The 16,871-nt window shown below is 38.0% G+C and overlaps 1 protein-coding gene across 4 annotated transcripts in view; it reads right to left on the bottom strand.

Moving 5' to 3' along the window:
* LOC129722596 (LIM and SH3 domain protein Lasp) overlaps positions 1–16,871 on the bottom strand; it is a 78,356-nt gene that overhangs the window by 28,225 nt on the left and 33,260 nt on the right. For all 4 annotated transcript variants that reach the window (XM_055676183.1, XM_055676184.1, XM_055676185.1 and 1 more), the window contains one exon: positions 6,683–6,777. In XM_055676183.1, coding sequence (XP_055532158.1) covers positions 6,683–6,777 — 95 coding nt within the window. The remainder of the gene's footprint in view (positions 1–6,682; positions 6,778–16,871) is intronic.

Raw genomic sequence — 16,871 nt, 5'->3', positions numbered from 1 at the left:
TAAAAACTATACACAAATGCTCATCGAAATCAAATATGTTTTTTGCAGATTTCAATTGCGTGAAATTGTACAATCACAGTATATGTACCTTTCTTAAAACATGCTACTCAATGGAAAATGTTCCCACAAGATTAACTAACCATAGGCAACAGTTAGTAAAAAGGCAGAGTGCATTACAAGCGAGAATGCTGCAACACCGAACGAGGGCGGACGTGGAGCGCTACCTGAACAAAACTCGGTCTATCGAAGAAAAAGCGACAGCAGGAAGAACGAGATCGCGAAGCGATGAAAGGAACTGTACTAATGGCACACGAAAATCCAATGAAAAGCTGAACAGTTTCCGCGAAGTCTAAGGGCCGCAAGCCGATGTGTGCAGGGACCTTGGCGGCAACCTTCTCACGAACAAGTGTGAAGTGATTGAAAGGTGGAAGCAGTCGAACACCTTAACAAAGCAAAGGACGACGATGAAGTAGCCGTAGACCTTGCATACGCGTGAATAACGACCAGCTACCAAGTAGGCAGAAGGTAAGATCAACTGGCTGAAAAATAATAAAGAAGCTGGAGCTGACCAACTTCTCAGCAAGCTGTTGAAACACGGTGTAAGGTTGCGGGGAAGGTCGTGTGCAATACTGGGTAGGATTCTGGGCATGTCTATGTCACCACGGACCAAATATTCGCGATACGACAGATCCTGCAGCAATGCCGTGAATACAACGTGTCCACAAACCATCTCATCTCTTCATCGACTTTACATCGGCGTACGACACAATCGATCGGGATCAGCTTTGGAAGATTAGGCACGATCGTCGACTTGATGACTCATGTGGTGTGCGTTGTTCGATTTTCAGGACACTGTCGAGTTCTCGGATCTCGGAGAGTGTTCTTTCATGTTGAGTATTTTCGTCAAAAGTAAAGCAAAGCCTTGGTGCTACATTCCGTATCGAAATTCGACCTTCTGTCTCACTATACACAGACTTCGCAGCCGACTGTTAAGTGTACTGGACAATTGCGGGGCCAGCGCTATGATCCTACTGACACTAACAGTCTCTTCCGAGTCGGGACTCGAACATACGACGACTAGCTTGTTAGGCCAACATCGTACCTCGAGACCAGCTGGGAGGTATTTTGTGACAGGGTTACGGCAAGGTATTGAACTATCGTGCTTGCTCTTTAATATTGCTTTGGAAGGCATGTTGCGAAGGGCGGGTATCGATCGACACATTCAATTCGTTCAGTTCTTTGGCTTTACCGATGACATTGACATAAATAGTAATACGAACTCTTGAGAAAATCATAAAGACGTACATCACATTGAAGGCTGAAACAGAACGGATCGGACTGACCATAAACGCTTCGAAGACTGAGTACACGAGGTTCCAGGGAAGACGGTGGCAACCTGTCGACGCCCTATGACAGGGAATCGTGTCTACCGTAAAATTCACCACCGCCCAAAGTTGATCATCTACAAAACATTACTCATACCAGTAGTTCTCTGCGGCCACGACATTTGGACTGTACTCATCGAGGACCAACCCGCCCTTGGGGTCATCGAACGGAAAGTGTTGTGTACAGCGGGCTGCTATGCAGTACAGAAGGAAGATGGATGAACCACGAGTTGCATCGACTGCTGGGAGAACCACTCATCATCCAATCAGCGAAAATCAGGCTGCGTTAATCTGGGTAGTGGGTATAACGTAAGACTGTTGGACGATAGCCAGGTGAAAACGGTTCTCGATAACGATCCGACTGCGAGCAAGGGGACTCAAAGGAGCAAGTGGAAGATGACCTGCGGGGCCTCCGCAGACGGCATGGCTAACACTTCAGCCTGGAGCTGATTGGTAAGGAAAGTAAAATTGAGCTTATGGTGTTGGGAGTAGAAATTAAATAGAAAACACTAATAAATGTATATAATCTATGCAAACGTCTCTCCCCAGCTGGTCTCGGGGTACGATGCTGGCCTAACAAGCCAGTCGTCGTAGGTTCGAGTCCTGACTCGGGAGAGACTGCTAGTGTCAGTAGGATCGTAGCGCTAGCCCCGCAATTGTCTTGTACACTTAACGGTTGGCTGCGAAGTCTGTGTATAGTAAACAGAAGGTCAAGTTCCGAATCGGAATGTAGCACCAAGGAAAAAAAATCTATGAAAACGTATTGAATCTTGATTATTAAACAAGAGGCAAGACAACTTTGTCAGAGTTACCCAGGAACTACCTATATACCTGTAAGGTTTTTCTCCGTATCAGGTACAACTCTGCATAAAACTTAGGGGGAGCTCCGCTATCGCAAAGTTACAGAGTCCGCTTTGACAAGCGGGTGGTCGTGGGTTCGAATTTTAGTAAAATCAGGCCATTTGGTTGTCAACGGACTTCAACATGGGTTTATTCTCATCTCATCTATATTTCAGACCCCCTCCCCCCTATGTAACAATAAGCAACGTTTGATATGACTCTCACCCTTAAAATTACATAACGCTGAACAACCCGACCCCCTCCAAATTTTTAATTTTGATTAAACATTGCAGTTACGTACCTGTCTCAACTACCCCCTCCTCCCTATGTAACAATAAGTAACGCAGACTCAACCCCCCTCCCACCACTTCATGCCTTACGTAATTTGTGTACGACGCCTAACTAGGCGATATTGGTAGGATGCAAAGAGGCTCGGTATAGTAGAGCGGTAAGCTTGAAACGGAAAAGTAAACTCAAACACAAGCACGGATATAAATAAGCGTATCACTCACTTCAATAGTGATACTGCCAATATATGAAGTACGGAGTACAGAAAACACCCTGGCAATATCACAATAGATCAAATGTCTCTGGTCGCAGTGATGAGTCCATACAGGAAAAAATGCATAAACCTTAAACTGTTTTCATTCAAACAAAATATTGCCTTGCGGAGCAATTCCAGAGAATTTGCCAGAGTGATGAAAGTAAGATATTGAAGCAATAAATAAATCAAATTAATTGAAAGTTTCAAGTTGGCCCTCTTTGAGAGAAAATTGTAGATTAAGAACTAAAAGCACCTGAAACAGGTTGTATAGTACCATGATGTACATAATAATTCGTCTTTTTAAGTACAAGCACAATAGGATTTTTCAGAATTTCAAATAATTAGACTCAGTCACAACCCCTAAAGCTTAGAATCGTTAGTAAAACAACCTAATACGGTCACTGAAAATCGACGGCCATCGAAAGGTTAAAGGAAAACTAGCAATAAATGAACAAGGCAAGGCGCAAAACGTTCTAAAGCACAACAGCAACGGTAGATAGATGGATTGACCATATAAGTGCATTTAGTCTGTACCATTTTGTCACGTCACCAATGCAATTGTCTTGCCTGCTTCGAACGAAAAGTAGCTTTGATGTCAGTGAGGTGTTTAAAGTATGTCAAACACCGCACAATGGTCGGAAAATTGAAATTTCCGGCCAAAATTCATTTTTTTGTGCCAAATTGTTGGTTTTCCACTGCAGATGATTATGACATATAAAAAAAGTTTTGTACTGACAAGGGGCTGTCTATAAACCACGTTTACTGAGGCAAATGTCTTGTGTTTTCGAATAAATGTAAATAACTCTTCAGTGGAACGAGTTAACCGATTATTGTTTTCAGCAAAGATGCACATAATAGTAAAACGCTTCTTATGGATTTGAGAGTTAGTTCGCGATTTGTCCGCAGAGATGGCGCACGAATCTAACTTTTGGTAGGATCATGCAAGAGCTATGGTTTCTTCAGCAAAGTTGTAAATCTATTCAATTCAAACAAAACTACTGAAGACGAAACGATTTAGCAAATCTCGATTGTAGAGCCAAATGTTGATACAGTTTTCTACGGTATTGTTTGTAAAAAAACTGTTTTAAAACGGTGCTTGATCAATTCAATGCAATCGTTTATAACATTTTCTGTTCTAGGTTGTATGAATAAACTTACTAAATCGATATTATTAACTTCCTCGTATGACCTCGTATGATCCTTGTTATGACATATGTTGATAAGTTAACATAAAACTCCAAAAAATTAAGTGAAAAATTAAAAATTTTAAATTATCTTTTTCTACAAAAACGTAAATTTTACTCAAACTATTAACATATGTTTTAAACAACGTATATTCTAATAAACCAATTAATCTAATAATTTCACGTTTTTTTTAGTGTGTTTTGAACCAAATTGCTATAATATACAAAAAACTTTGTTGATAAATCACCCAAAAATTCAAAAATTGCAAAAAAATGGAAAATTTTTAATCATCTTTTTCTACCAAAACGCAAATTTTCCGCGAACTTTTAATACATATTCTTGAAGGGCACAAGTAGGGCTCTCAGACACACTATTAGGTGCTGTGCTTACACGTGCTTACATTTAATGTTTTTGATGGTCAAAATTAGGAAAATTACGCATATTTTCAATGTGGCCTGCGACTGACTCTGTAGGGTTGAAATCCATTACCCATCCTGTTTTAGGAAACTAATTTAATAAGCTTTCAATCATATGTGAACATACCATGATAGCTTTGATAGGCTTTTATATATTCCAAAATATTCAGAAAAACTATTTTTCTCCGTTTCTGAAATAGGTAACTTTGAAGGCATTTTTCAACATGAACCGTTTTTTGTATCAAGATTTCATTCAAAAATTATGAAAATAAAGATAAAATACTACAAAATCATGTGCTCAAAACATCCTGAATATGAAATTCGCATTTTGGTAGTTTTGGCCACTCTTTTATATAGGGACCGTCTTATGTGCACCGGCCGAAAGGAAACACGGTATTGCGATGAGGGTTGATGTGAAATTTTCAACAAACACAACATAGCCTAAATAAGCACCTACTTTGTATCAGGACAAACCATATCTGGTATGTATAATACGATGGTGGGTAGTAGAAAAGTGTAACTATGAATAGATAAATTAAAACGAAGAATTTAACTGGTATTAAATATTAATACTGGAGGTTTGAAGTTTTTTGTTTTCTTAGATCTATGAATATATTTAATTGCAAGACAATTATCAAATTTCAGTAGGATTGAGTTATCAATGTTTTTTTTTTTTATTTATATATAAATATAAGTTGTGTTACAAACATAATCCTAAATCTAGCCTAAAGGTAATCCTGATGTAATCAGTCAATTATCATATGTTTAATCTAGTTCCAAAAATTTTTGTGAAATATTTCCTGTTGTTCCATCTTGTTTTCCTTATTATTTTTTTAAATACAAATAGAGACGGCTCCGCAGCCCTCAAGTTGTACGATATCACTCTTGCAGCCAACCACAATTTGTGCAAGATACCACAATTTCGAAAGAATGAATATATTTAAAATCCAGCATTTTTGAATCAAGTTTAAGTTCCTGGAACTGTGTTTCTTTAATTGTATTTTTATATTGTTAATAGCTGTATTATAATTGTGGTTTACTGTTAGGTACCAACTTTTATAAAAAACTACCCCCAGTATTTTTAAACTATCTACCTCTTTAACATGTTGATACTCTCCCAACGCTGACTTTTAGTACTTCAAGAAGCGCACTGTCATTTATTTTCAGTCTGACGCTCCGAATCTAAACGTTGTCAGTCTAATTGAGTTCTAAAGCCAAAATACGACGTATTTGGGAGGCATAAAAGATTGTTGTTTATGATACTAGAACCACAGACAAACAGACGTGCCTCTTCGAACGAAAATTCTGAAAAATCTTCGTCCTTATTCGAAACGTTACACTCATGCGCCAACATGTGAGCTTATTGCCTACTAACTTATTTTCGTAAAACGGTTTTTGTCTTTGCTATTGGGTGTGCACACTTGCTTAAATTAACACAAGCGGCACTGCTGATGGTTTTTGTCTCAGATAATAAATGTGCAAGCTTGCCTATAACGACACCAGCGGCATTATTGCCCACTAAGCAAAATTTCAAAATTATCGTTATTTTTCTGGTCGATGAAATCGTCATCGAGTGGCACGTCTGTTTGTCTGTGCTAGAACAATTCATATGTATACACTCGATTCTGCCCCAATACGGTATCTTTGAATAATTCGAAATAAATATATCATGTTCTCTGTTTCACTTATTCTATCTCCACAGAATAGAGTTTTAATTAAATTAGGGTCCCCATCCACTAACCTTACTCTGACTATGCTAAGCGTATTATGCTAGTCAAATGGTACTAAAACGCGAAAGACAGTAACACGTAGGTCAAACTGGCACGCATCTTTAATGAAGATTTACAGCTCGAATTGTTGCAGCTGTCGTGGGCGTTGCTGACTGCCAATAAATGGGATAAAACTAAAACGCGATGATTGCCGCCAGCACTCGGATGTAAGCTATCAGACTGCGGTAAAGCCGCATAATACAATGTAGCCGCCAGTTGGTTTTTCGGAATCGAAAGTTGCCTGCTAAGCACGTACTAATTGATCTGAGGAAGCCAATAATGCGGTAATATCAGTAGCAACAATGCGGAATAGTTTTCAATTTTGGTGCTAATGAGTTGCTGAGTGAATAATCAAAACAGTTCCGAGTGTAAGTTGGAATCCGGTTATATAACACATATATAACTTGATATAACACGAACTAAATTATGCGACAATTTGCAGTTATTTTTACCCATAAAAGAATGAAAAGCGTGATAAGCTAGCATGAAAAAGTTTTCTTAAAAACGTTTTTCTAACGGTTAAGGTTAATATAAAATACTTACGCTTCACAATATGGAAGTTTGTTGAAACCTTTATATGTCTTCATGTTCAGTGTCATGCCGCACTCATGGCATTTGAAACATGTTTTGTGCCATGTCTGAAAATACACATAATAAAAAACTATTATTATTTACGTTACAATAAAGAACCAAAGTGAAGCATGCCGGCGATTTTTTGCCGGAGTTTGTGTTTTTTTTTTCTTAAATACAAAATATAAGTTATGTATATGCCTACGAATAATCACACACAGACACAACCGACGACAGACGGCACATGTTAGCAAAACATAGCAAAAACCGTATGCGAATATTTTGTTGTTTCGAAATAACCTTGACAAATGGATGTGCTTATCTCATAAAATGTTGATAAGGTGGTGAGATTAGTTTCAAATAAATTACCCGTACAGTTTATTAGTGAAGTGAATACAGCGGCTCATTAACTTTGTTTTAGCAACTGTTGTTCGAGTCGCTACCGTTAACCGTTTTATTTTTGCCGCTATGATTACATTAATGATTACATTTGTTTATAAACATTTGTAACGTTTCATACCACCGCCGGAGTTGATGTAATCATATACCTATCTACCATACAGTTTTTTACATTGACAACTGATCGACCGCAATAGACTTCAAAATTTATTCAAAAAATATTATTCGTTGTGTTCAGGAAAATCCTTATCAGAACGATGAATATTATATATCTAGTTTACATGAAATTTAGTTTCAAGTTTTTAATTATTAACATTCTAAGTCTGGTAAGTAGTGAATCATGAGTGTGCAAAGGAGTGTATCTTTATATTATTACGTGATTTAAGGTAATATTGGCTAATTTTAATGCCTCACTATTGATTTTTGCGTTATTAAAGTGAAACTAACGTGACCGATAAATGTGTCGATAGCAACCAAAGAAATCATAACTCCACTTAGTTTTTCCTGGATATCTTCAGTTTTTTTGAAGATCGTCAGCGAAACAGCTGAAGGTTGAATATTTCCAGTTTTTTGAAAATTGTTCCAGTTTTATCCAGTTTTCTGTCTATCGTTTTTTGAACTCATTCCCATTACATGTATGGTCTTCTCAGTTATTTGTGCATTCATGCCCCTCGGTTGTAAGATTTTATTCGAACTCCACTCACTTTCAAGTACGCCAATGACTATAATCTCCAAAAATTTTTCTTTCAGCCTTTTAATTTTAAATAAATTTCTGTAAAAGCTTCAAATTCATATACCCAGTTTTCTCCACTTTTTTATTTTGAATTCTTCCAGCTTTTTATAAAAAAAAGTTGGCATCGCTGATGGCCACTAATGGACTAGTTTTGGACCTCGGTGATATGAAGGACCATAACACCTTTTTTGGCGATTGTTGAGCTCTAATTGGTAAAGAGTAAGACGAGGAAACTAAAAAATATGATGAAACAAACTCGTTCGTACAGCAGCCTAATGCAAAACCTGCCAATGTAGTCAGAGTTGCGAAATTCCCTGATTTTCTCTGAAGTACAACATTAATTTCCCTCATATTTTTCAGTAACGTTCGCGCTAAAAAAAATGGAGAAAGCCCGGTTCCGGACGGCCGACGACTCTGAGTAACAAGAAGCTCCAAAGGGTGCTGAAGAGAAAGACCGAGGGAAAACTGGACACATCGCTGCGTGCGCTTGGCCGGGAGGTCGGTACAACCGGCTAAAAAGTGAAAAAGTGGGCATGGGCATACATGTCAGAAAGCAGCAGTCCCGTTCACTTGTCTCGGAGTGTGATGGACAACGAGACCCGTCTCACCGTGAATGGCAACTACTGGCAGGGAACTTTGTATTTTACTTCCCCCACGAAAGAAGCCTTGATGCTCATTTCTTTCGTGGGGAAGTAAAATACAAAGTGCCTTGTCAGTCGTTGCCATCTAGGGTGGAAGTTTCTTTCACACACCAAGTTCCCCAAGAAGGTACTAATGTGGCTGACAATCAGCGAGAAGGGGATATCAAAGCTACTCTTCTTTCGTTCCGGACTGGCCGGGAACGGGAAAATTTATAGTACAAAGTGCCTGTCGGAAGTTGCGTCGTTCATCAAGAAATACCATGAAAGGCCGAAGACGCGGTGTTATGACCGGATCTGGTGTCGGCTCACTATTCAAAGTGATCGTTTAAGGAGATGGAGCAGCTGAATACCGGTGTGATACCGAAGTTGGCGAACCCGTCCAACGTCCCCAAGTCGAAGATTTCTGGGCAAGCCTGAAGCGTAAGAATTACTCCAACAGTTTGAAAACAGAGGAGGAATTGAAAAATAAAACGAAGAAAGAATTGAAAAACATGCCTACACTCATGTTTTTGTTCGCCATGGCGAATGTTCCGGTTAACTGCCAGAAGGCCGCACGCATTTCGTAGAATTTTTTTTGCAAGTAAGCCAACATAATTACCTTCCATGGGAAATTTATCAAACTCAATAATCTGTCTTAGTTATTTTTTTACCACCATCCGAAAAAAGTCAATTTTTTAAACGCATTCGTTATACAGAACAAATAAGTGCAACGTTGATGGACACAACTCTGAAGTTCAAGTGAAAAAAGTAATCGATCGGATATAAAACCATATAGTAGCTGCCACTTATTAGCCTCCATTTTAGCGCAAATGAACTGTTTAAAAACGAATAGCTTTTCGGGTAATTTTTTTCCGTGATTGTTTCTCAGTTTTCCCTGATATTCATCAAAGAACAAATTCCCTAACATCTGAGCTTGAGCTCGAAAGACCGCATATTTCGTAGTTGCTCCGTGATCGATATGATTTAGTGAAGTTGCATAGAGAACCACGTACATGGCAACTTGGGATTAGTTCAGCATCTTCAATGTACAACATTTCAGTAGCTTCCCTTTTGTGTAGATCGACAACGGCGCCGGCCACGTCCTTACGGTCGTTAGGGTGAGGAAGGAGATTGTAAGGTGGGAGACACCTCCAGTCGTTGTTGTCAGAGACCGAATTTACCTCTGCATCTCCACGACTGCGACGTAGAGGAAGGGTTGTGTCACCGTGGTAAGTGACGGAATCGAACGAAGTTGCGCGCGATGTTAACTCATTGCGTTGGCGAGCGATCAGGATCTTTTATTTTTCGAACACCGCGAATCTATGCGAGCGACGCGCGTGAGGGCCATCCGATATGCGACACGCCTATATCAAAGCAACGGATGAGCCATCTCCGATTAAATGGTCAGACTGAGACCGAGTTTATTCTAAACATCTACGACTCGGAAAATAAATTCACCATGAATTTGACACTCCACTTTAATTTATGATTTTGACGTAGAACTACGTGGATGGGGGTACAAATTGTAAAACCGAAAACTTCGAGAGCGTCATGAAAATTGTCCACTTTCAAATGCTTAAAACACAGTCAGTTTTCAACGGATTTCCTTCTTACTTACAATCGATTAAAAAATTAGCACACCAAAATGTGGAAAACTATGATTTCATGATACTTAATATAGTACTATTTTTTTACTTCCATATTTTCCGTCGGTCTAGTTCCGCCACTGTTGTTGTGCCAATCACCATCGCCCGGGGAAGCAACTCCACCCAGGACCCTAACTTACGATCCGTTGATTAACGAACCGGTGCCAACAGCTTTACTTCCTCATGCGATGGAAGGCGTGATCACAGAGATTTTTGGACTCAGAAAATTTGCCGGTGTCGGCTAGGATTAAATCTAGACAAGTTGGGTTGGTTTTGAGAGGATCACGCCACCCCACCTATGTCAGCGTTGGTATTCGAACCCAGGCCACCAGAGTGGTTAGCGGAGATGTTACCAAGTCCGCTAGGCCCCCGCCAATATCGTACTATTGACAAATATCTTGTCTTGTTGGACGCATATTTCGACCAATCAGAGATGGAACAAGGCCTGGGTAAGTTGGCCTCAGCCGGCACTAAAGTATACGAACAATTTGACTTTTTAACCTATTTGTTGTTGTTATTGTTTTACTCGCCCAAGTTCAAAAAGACACGCCTACCGAAAATTTATCTCTCAGTAGTCACGTATAAAAGCTAGCATGCAGAAATTAAGTCTTCATTGTATACCCAATTACCGCAACAAGAGAACGGTTGATTCTTACTGGAAATTGGCTCGACCTTCAACCGTCAGAGCAGCAGCTGATTTTGAGGCAGCGATCTGCCTCGCGGAGGCGACTCATTCGATCGCAGCATACCACAGCAAACGGACCAACCGGTGAACCGCAGCACTGCATGCTGAACATGTCTGGACATGTTAGTAATTGTATCAGGATCGGTCGCGTCGCGTTTGCTTTCAGCCATTCGGATACTACTAACACCTGTGAGTGTGCCGGTAGCGGATGTGTATGGTCGTTATGTCTTGTTTGCTTACTTGCAGTGTGCACCGGTGCATAAAAAGAGAACTAGAATCATCCCGTGTCATCGGTAAATGGCAATCAAAAATCGACGCTTTTCTTTAAGGTTATCAACCGTTGAAAGTTAAAACCGTTGAAAGTTAATTTACACCAATAGGTTGGTGTATTACCAAACCTATTGCAAAAAATACATTGATATAAGACGGGCTGTCATTATTGTACGTCGTGTCTCATAAACAACCTTTTCAACTATCTTTGAGCATTTAAGCAAATGTTATAATTTTGATAAATTTCCATGAAGCAATAAGAGTGAAGATTTCTCAGTATCTGGAAGAATCCCTTTCCCTATTAACCTGCACTAGACATGTCCAGCTATGTTACTAATCATTAAAAAGTTATATTAAATGATTTATTATTTCTGTTGATTCTGATTAGCACCTTCTCGCTCTGTTTTTCACTTTTTCTCTTTACCTTTGTCGCTCTCATTTTTCCCACGCAAATCAAGGACGATTTATCAATTTAAATAATCTTAGGAAAGTTGGATGCCCAGATTTATAATTTTGTGAAGCCTGTAATATTAATTAAAAACAAAATCAAAAACTGTACAAGTTTCGCATAGATAAATAGGTGCCGCACGTACGTTTGTTAGTTATTATTAGCGTATACTAATTTCCTTCTTTATAGATAATAAAGTTCAGATTTGAGATACGGTTTTAGATTTTTAAAATACGGACTAAATGTCCGGAGGCTGTTGAATTCCCGCGCGTGAATTCTCATAATGAATACTCATGACCCAGAGTTGTCGAAACGGAAAAATAAATACATTCAGCCCGTTTCATTCATAAAATAAACCAATTGAAACCGATGATTGGATCAATCAAAATTCGCATTATTTTTTAATTGAATTCAATTCACTTACTGCTATGGCTAGACTCACTGGGCGTAACCAACCACGTTATTAATCACCAAAGTGAGAGCAGCACTAAATGCTCACTGAGAATAATTTTTCGAGCCCAGTAGAATAAAAATATTCAATTATTGGAAATTATACTGATTTCAAATGAAAATCATTTTTAACGTGTTATAAATAAAATCCTATTATATACGATTAAAACTCGCTTAGTTTTGAATAATTTAATTTCATTCAGTAAGTGAAATTAATATTTTATTTGGAGAATCAATGCTTATCTTCAACTTTTGCTATTATAACTAGAAAAAATTCAGGACAATTCAAGGCATTTTATAAAAATACGACCCAATTATAATTTTTCCATATTTTCCAACACAAGATTTGCATGCTCTTTCAATCAACTCGAAAATGTTTACTCGACCAAAATAAGTCACATCAAGTATATTTAACTCACTGCATTTAGTATCACATTTTGTTCTCAACGACACAGTTGGCTTCGGTTTGATTTCCAACGTAAAGACGCTGACGATTTTTCATTTAGCTGAACGAAATTTATCGGCGAATAAGACCGACACCTCGATGAATTTATCAATGAAAGTTTATGGTTGTCGTCATAATTCTAATCGGTATAATTCTTTTCATGATGTTTTCAGATTAACCCCAACTGCACTATCAATCAATAAATTGATATTTGTATTTATTTATTTGTATTGGTAAATTGGTATACGATATTGTATAAACGAAATTCTTGTCTAAATTCGGTTAACCTTGAAATAATCATAACCAAAATTGAAAATACGGAACCATGCGTGCTACACTCATGAGAAGACAAAGGTCGATCAACATTAATTCATCCAAAGCAGCGATCGTCAATACTCACACCCAGTCATCTAGTCGATTGACAATTTGACTGTCGAGCTTTGTCGTCACGCTTTTTTGCAGTAGCAATCAAATATTCTTTTATGTTACCATCATTCAGGTAACAAGTGATTTGAGCCACTGTGAGTGGAACTCGTCACCTTGCTGTGACCAGTTCTGTATTAACATTCAATCTAGTTAACATCGGCATCTTCGAGCTTCTCTAAACTAGGTATAAGCCAAAACTGTTGGCAAAAAAAAACAAAACTTTAATACTCCAAATACTTATACTATCACAAATCCTCTACAACAGAAGAGGACACGTGTGTCGTAACAAAATCCAAAGTGTAGAGCACATAATCCAACCGAGCAAGTCTTGGTAGCAATACCGGTTTTGAGTCTGACTGAGGCGATCCGTCGGTTGACGATAAATTGAAGGTCTCCGGTGGACTGCTAGCGAAGGTGTGTGAGGTGTAGATACGCAATGTTTAGTATAGGAAAAATCGTACGAATGTGAGATCAACAAGAGTGTACACTGTAGGAATGAAAGTGTTGCACGAGGCAGCATGTGTAGAGCGGGCAACGAAAATGAAAGCTGTTAATATAGTTTTAAGCCGTACTGGGAGCATAGAAACCTACTAGTTATTCACGCTGACGCGTTCTGATACCAGTTTTTAACAGTGGCATACACCGGTCTGTTCTAAGTTGAAATAAAAATTTCAAAAATCAAATTTGAAAAAAAAACCTTAACTTTAAACATATTGAAGAAGAGAGAGTTATAGCATTGCATTATGCTATAACATATCTGCTATACAGCAACATTATGCTAGGCATCGAATCACCTTACTTCGAAAGGCTTTGTAATGAACATCGAAGCACTCTTACAACTGTTAATTTCACTTATACTTATTTACAGACCAAGCATCGCTTGGACTTAGTGGTCGTTTTGCTTTAAGAAATATTATACCATAAATAATTAATACATGAAGTAAATGCTTGTCACAAGTGGCTCGAGTGTTAGGTGTTTGAAAAAAAATCAGATATTAACCCCAACAGCTAATAATAATGTACATGTTTAGAATTAAGTAGTTTTCGTATAAAAAAAACATCTCAACACAAGCAATGGTAAAACGGTCTTTTTTTAATAATAGAGGAAATTAATTAGGTAGTTTATGTATTCTAGAGCAATTTGGAGTCGGAGAAAAAAAGTAATCGTCTTGCATTATTTTCAAATGAAATGAAATTTGTTATTCCTATCACCTTAACTACTTGCAGATTAGAGCACATGGCGAAAGTGCACAAGCGAGTAAATGGCTAGCTTGACTGATTTGATGAAAATTATCTTGACCATTTCGTAGTTCATAAAATAATCATCGAACCAAGCACACAATGGAAACTGCGATCACTTCTATATGAATGCAGTTTGAGTTGAAGTTTCACTATTTTAATAAATGAAAATGATAATCATAAAGCATCGATGTTTCACGGCAAATCTTTAACTATTCAACAAACATTCAAATAGATAAAAAATTAAATGTTTGAAATCGAATTCGTATTCGGCATGCTAGTTGATGGGTATGAATTAAGGAAATCATGATGGCCTAGATAACGCTATAAATATTTTAAATCGTAAAAATGTGAAGACTTTTGTTGTGAAAAAATCAACACTGTTTTCACAGAGAACGTATGTTTCAGTTTTCGTAACCTGATCACTTTGTAAGTCTGCTAGAATAAAAAAATAATCCGCATAAAAACTCGTTTCGAGCTAACAGACATTTTTCTCTCATTGTTATACATGCAGAAGCAAAAAAAAAATACCCTGCTAAAATTTAACCGGAAAAGAATTTCGTTTCCATTCGTGTAAAGTGTACCGAATGTGATGGAATGTGTAGAACTTTGCAACGCAGTTAATAGTGGATGACCGACATCGAATTAGAATTCTTTGTACGGGGTGAGGAACGATTCTAATAATAAAATGATGAATTCAACCGTCTGCATACATTAAACGCTACATCATAGCCTTCCGGAGAAGTTATGAGTCATAAGTGACCAACGTGATTTGGAAGACAAAACACTTCGTCCACTAAAGATTTGTGTCTTCGTGTGTATGGTTTTCAAATTTGAATATTAATTTGCGAACATATGCAAACTCAAGAATAGAAATAACCAAAATAATTTCAATATGTTATTTGTTCAATTCGACTATATGTTTGATAAAAATCATTTATAACACAATGTGTTGCAAACTACAGCTTTATGGTATTGTTTGGATGCAAAAAGCGCACATATTCGATATGCAAAAGCTAGCAAAAGATCGTCACAAAAACTCAAGCTAATATTGGATTCATTTGCCCGATACTGCAGCAAAATCAGCCAGTGGCAAGGTCATTGGTGCTCTTTGAGCTGCCTTTTCGTGTCTTCGTTCTCCACCACTCTTTGTGCGGTGTGGAGTGCATTCATGTGTTACCATATCCTCCTGCCCGGGCCGCTCCCTTCGGAATACTGATTCTTCGCCACCCGGTTTGGGTCTTGAACCACGAATCCAGCACGCGAATAACCGGTTTTTCGGGAGGTACTTGCGATCTTTCTTTCGCACAGTTCAGCCTGCTTAACAACTGACTCCATCTGTGTCCATTGCCCATGTAAGTCCGTAGACCGTGGCGGCGGCCGCAATGCGCAATGGTACTTCTTGAACCGTACGTACGGTTGATCGGCTTGATTTTTCGCTGGGAAATTCAGACTGTAGCTGTAGCAGGAATATTCCCTTACATATACAACAAAAAGGTGACTCAGAACCAGCCGTTAATCGATTGGAGCAAAACGAAGCAGCAGGGGGGACATTCGCATTGTCCCCATCGTTCCTAGAAGTCATGCCTGAAAACACATCAATTCCACGACTCAGCTGATGCTACATGGCGGCCGGTAGTGCGGTTTTACGTCGAGCCAACATAATTTTTTCATTTATTTGCTCACCGCAAATAGCATTATGACGATGACAGCTACAAATTCCGCCGTGGCATAAAATGAATCAACATTCCCACGTGGTTGCGGATGGAGGTTTAGCCCTAAGTGGTCTGCGTTTTAAAGGGGGAGGATATGACTGACGGGAAGGCACACTCGTCATACATGATCAATAATGGTTTTGGACCTAAATGGATAAGTACTCAATTAAATACAGTGCATATTTATTTTATAGAATTTTCGATGCTGTATTTTTTTTTTTTGGAAAAAAAAAGAAAATTTTGACAATATATGTAAACAGTACACAAGCTCGCTTTCAAAAATAAATCCATACTCGTGCAGACCATTAGTACAATTGAATGCTTACATTAGGGTCGGCATATTGTTTTCGGACGAGTAAAGTTTATTGAACCTATCAACAAAATTAAAACCAACCAAATCAGAGCGAAAATTTCCGCTCTCAGCAGTTGGCCGATTTATTGAAGACAAACATAGTTTTTGTGTTAAACCATGAATAATACTGTGATTATTGTTTTTTGTTTGTTTGTGTTGTCCATCGGACAGCTAAGACCAATGTTGGTCCATCTCGCCATTGAGTATTGTTAAAAAATAAAAACATTACCCGAATCCCAATTATGATAATATGACCATTTGTTTGATTTTTTTTTAATTCAACACCACCGCTCAATATTGATCTAATTAAAACTAATTTGCGGGTTATTAAATCGAGACGCAGGCCTAAACTTTATTTATAAATTTTTTTTTCAACATCCAGCAAAATTTAATAAAAATATCTCTTTTTTTTCAAAATGCAGTTTCAAGAAAAACGTATTTGAAAATTTTCGTCAAGAATTTCCATTTTCATTTCCGTGAAAACATCGAATTTGAAGACTTTTCATTTCTATTGATCCTGTTTGGGTCTATCATGTGCAAATAATAAGCAAGTTATATGAGTTGTAACCTCATTTTTTGTCTTTTCAGGGATATTTTAGATTTGTGCAATAAAGACACATCTACTTATAACTCTGGAATATTGGTGAATTTTGAGACGGGTCTTCGATAGATAAAATTTAATAGTATCTGGCCTTGTTTGCCATTAAAAACTCAAAACTGCAAAATTTTGAGTT

Source organism: Wyeomyia smithii, chromosome 2 (assembly GCF_029784165.1).
Source record: "Wyeomyia smithii strain HCP4-BCI-WySm-NY-G18 chromosome 2, ASM2978416v1, whole genome shotgun sequence".
NCBI classification, from domain to species: domain Eukaryota; kingdom Metazoa; phylum Arthropoda; class Insecta; order Diptera; family Culicidae; genus Wyeomyia; species Wyeomyia smithii.
This window is presented reverse-complemented; position numbering and strand designations above follow the sequence as displayed.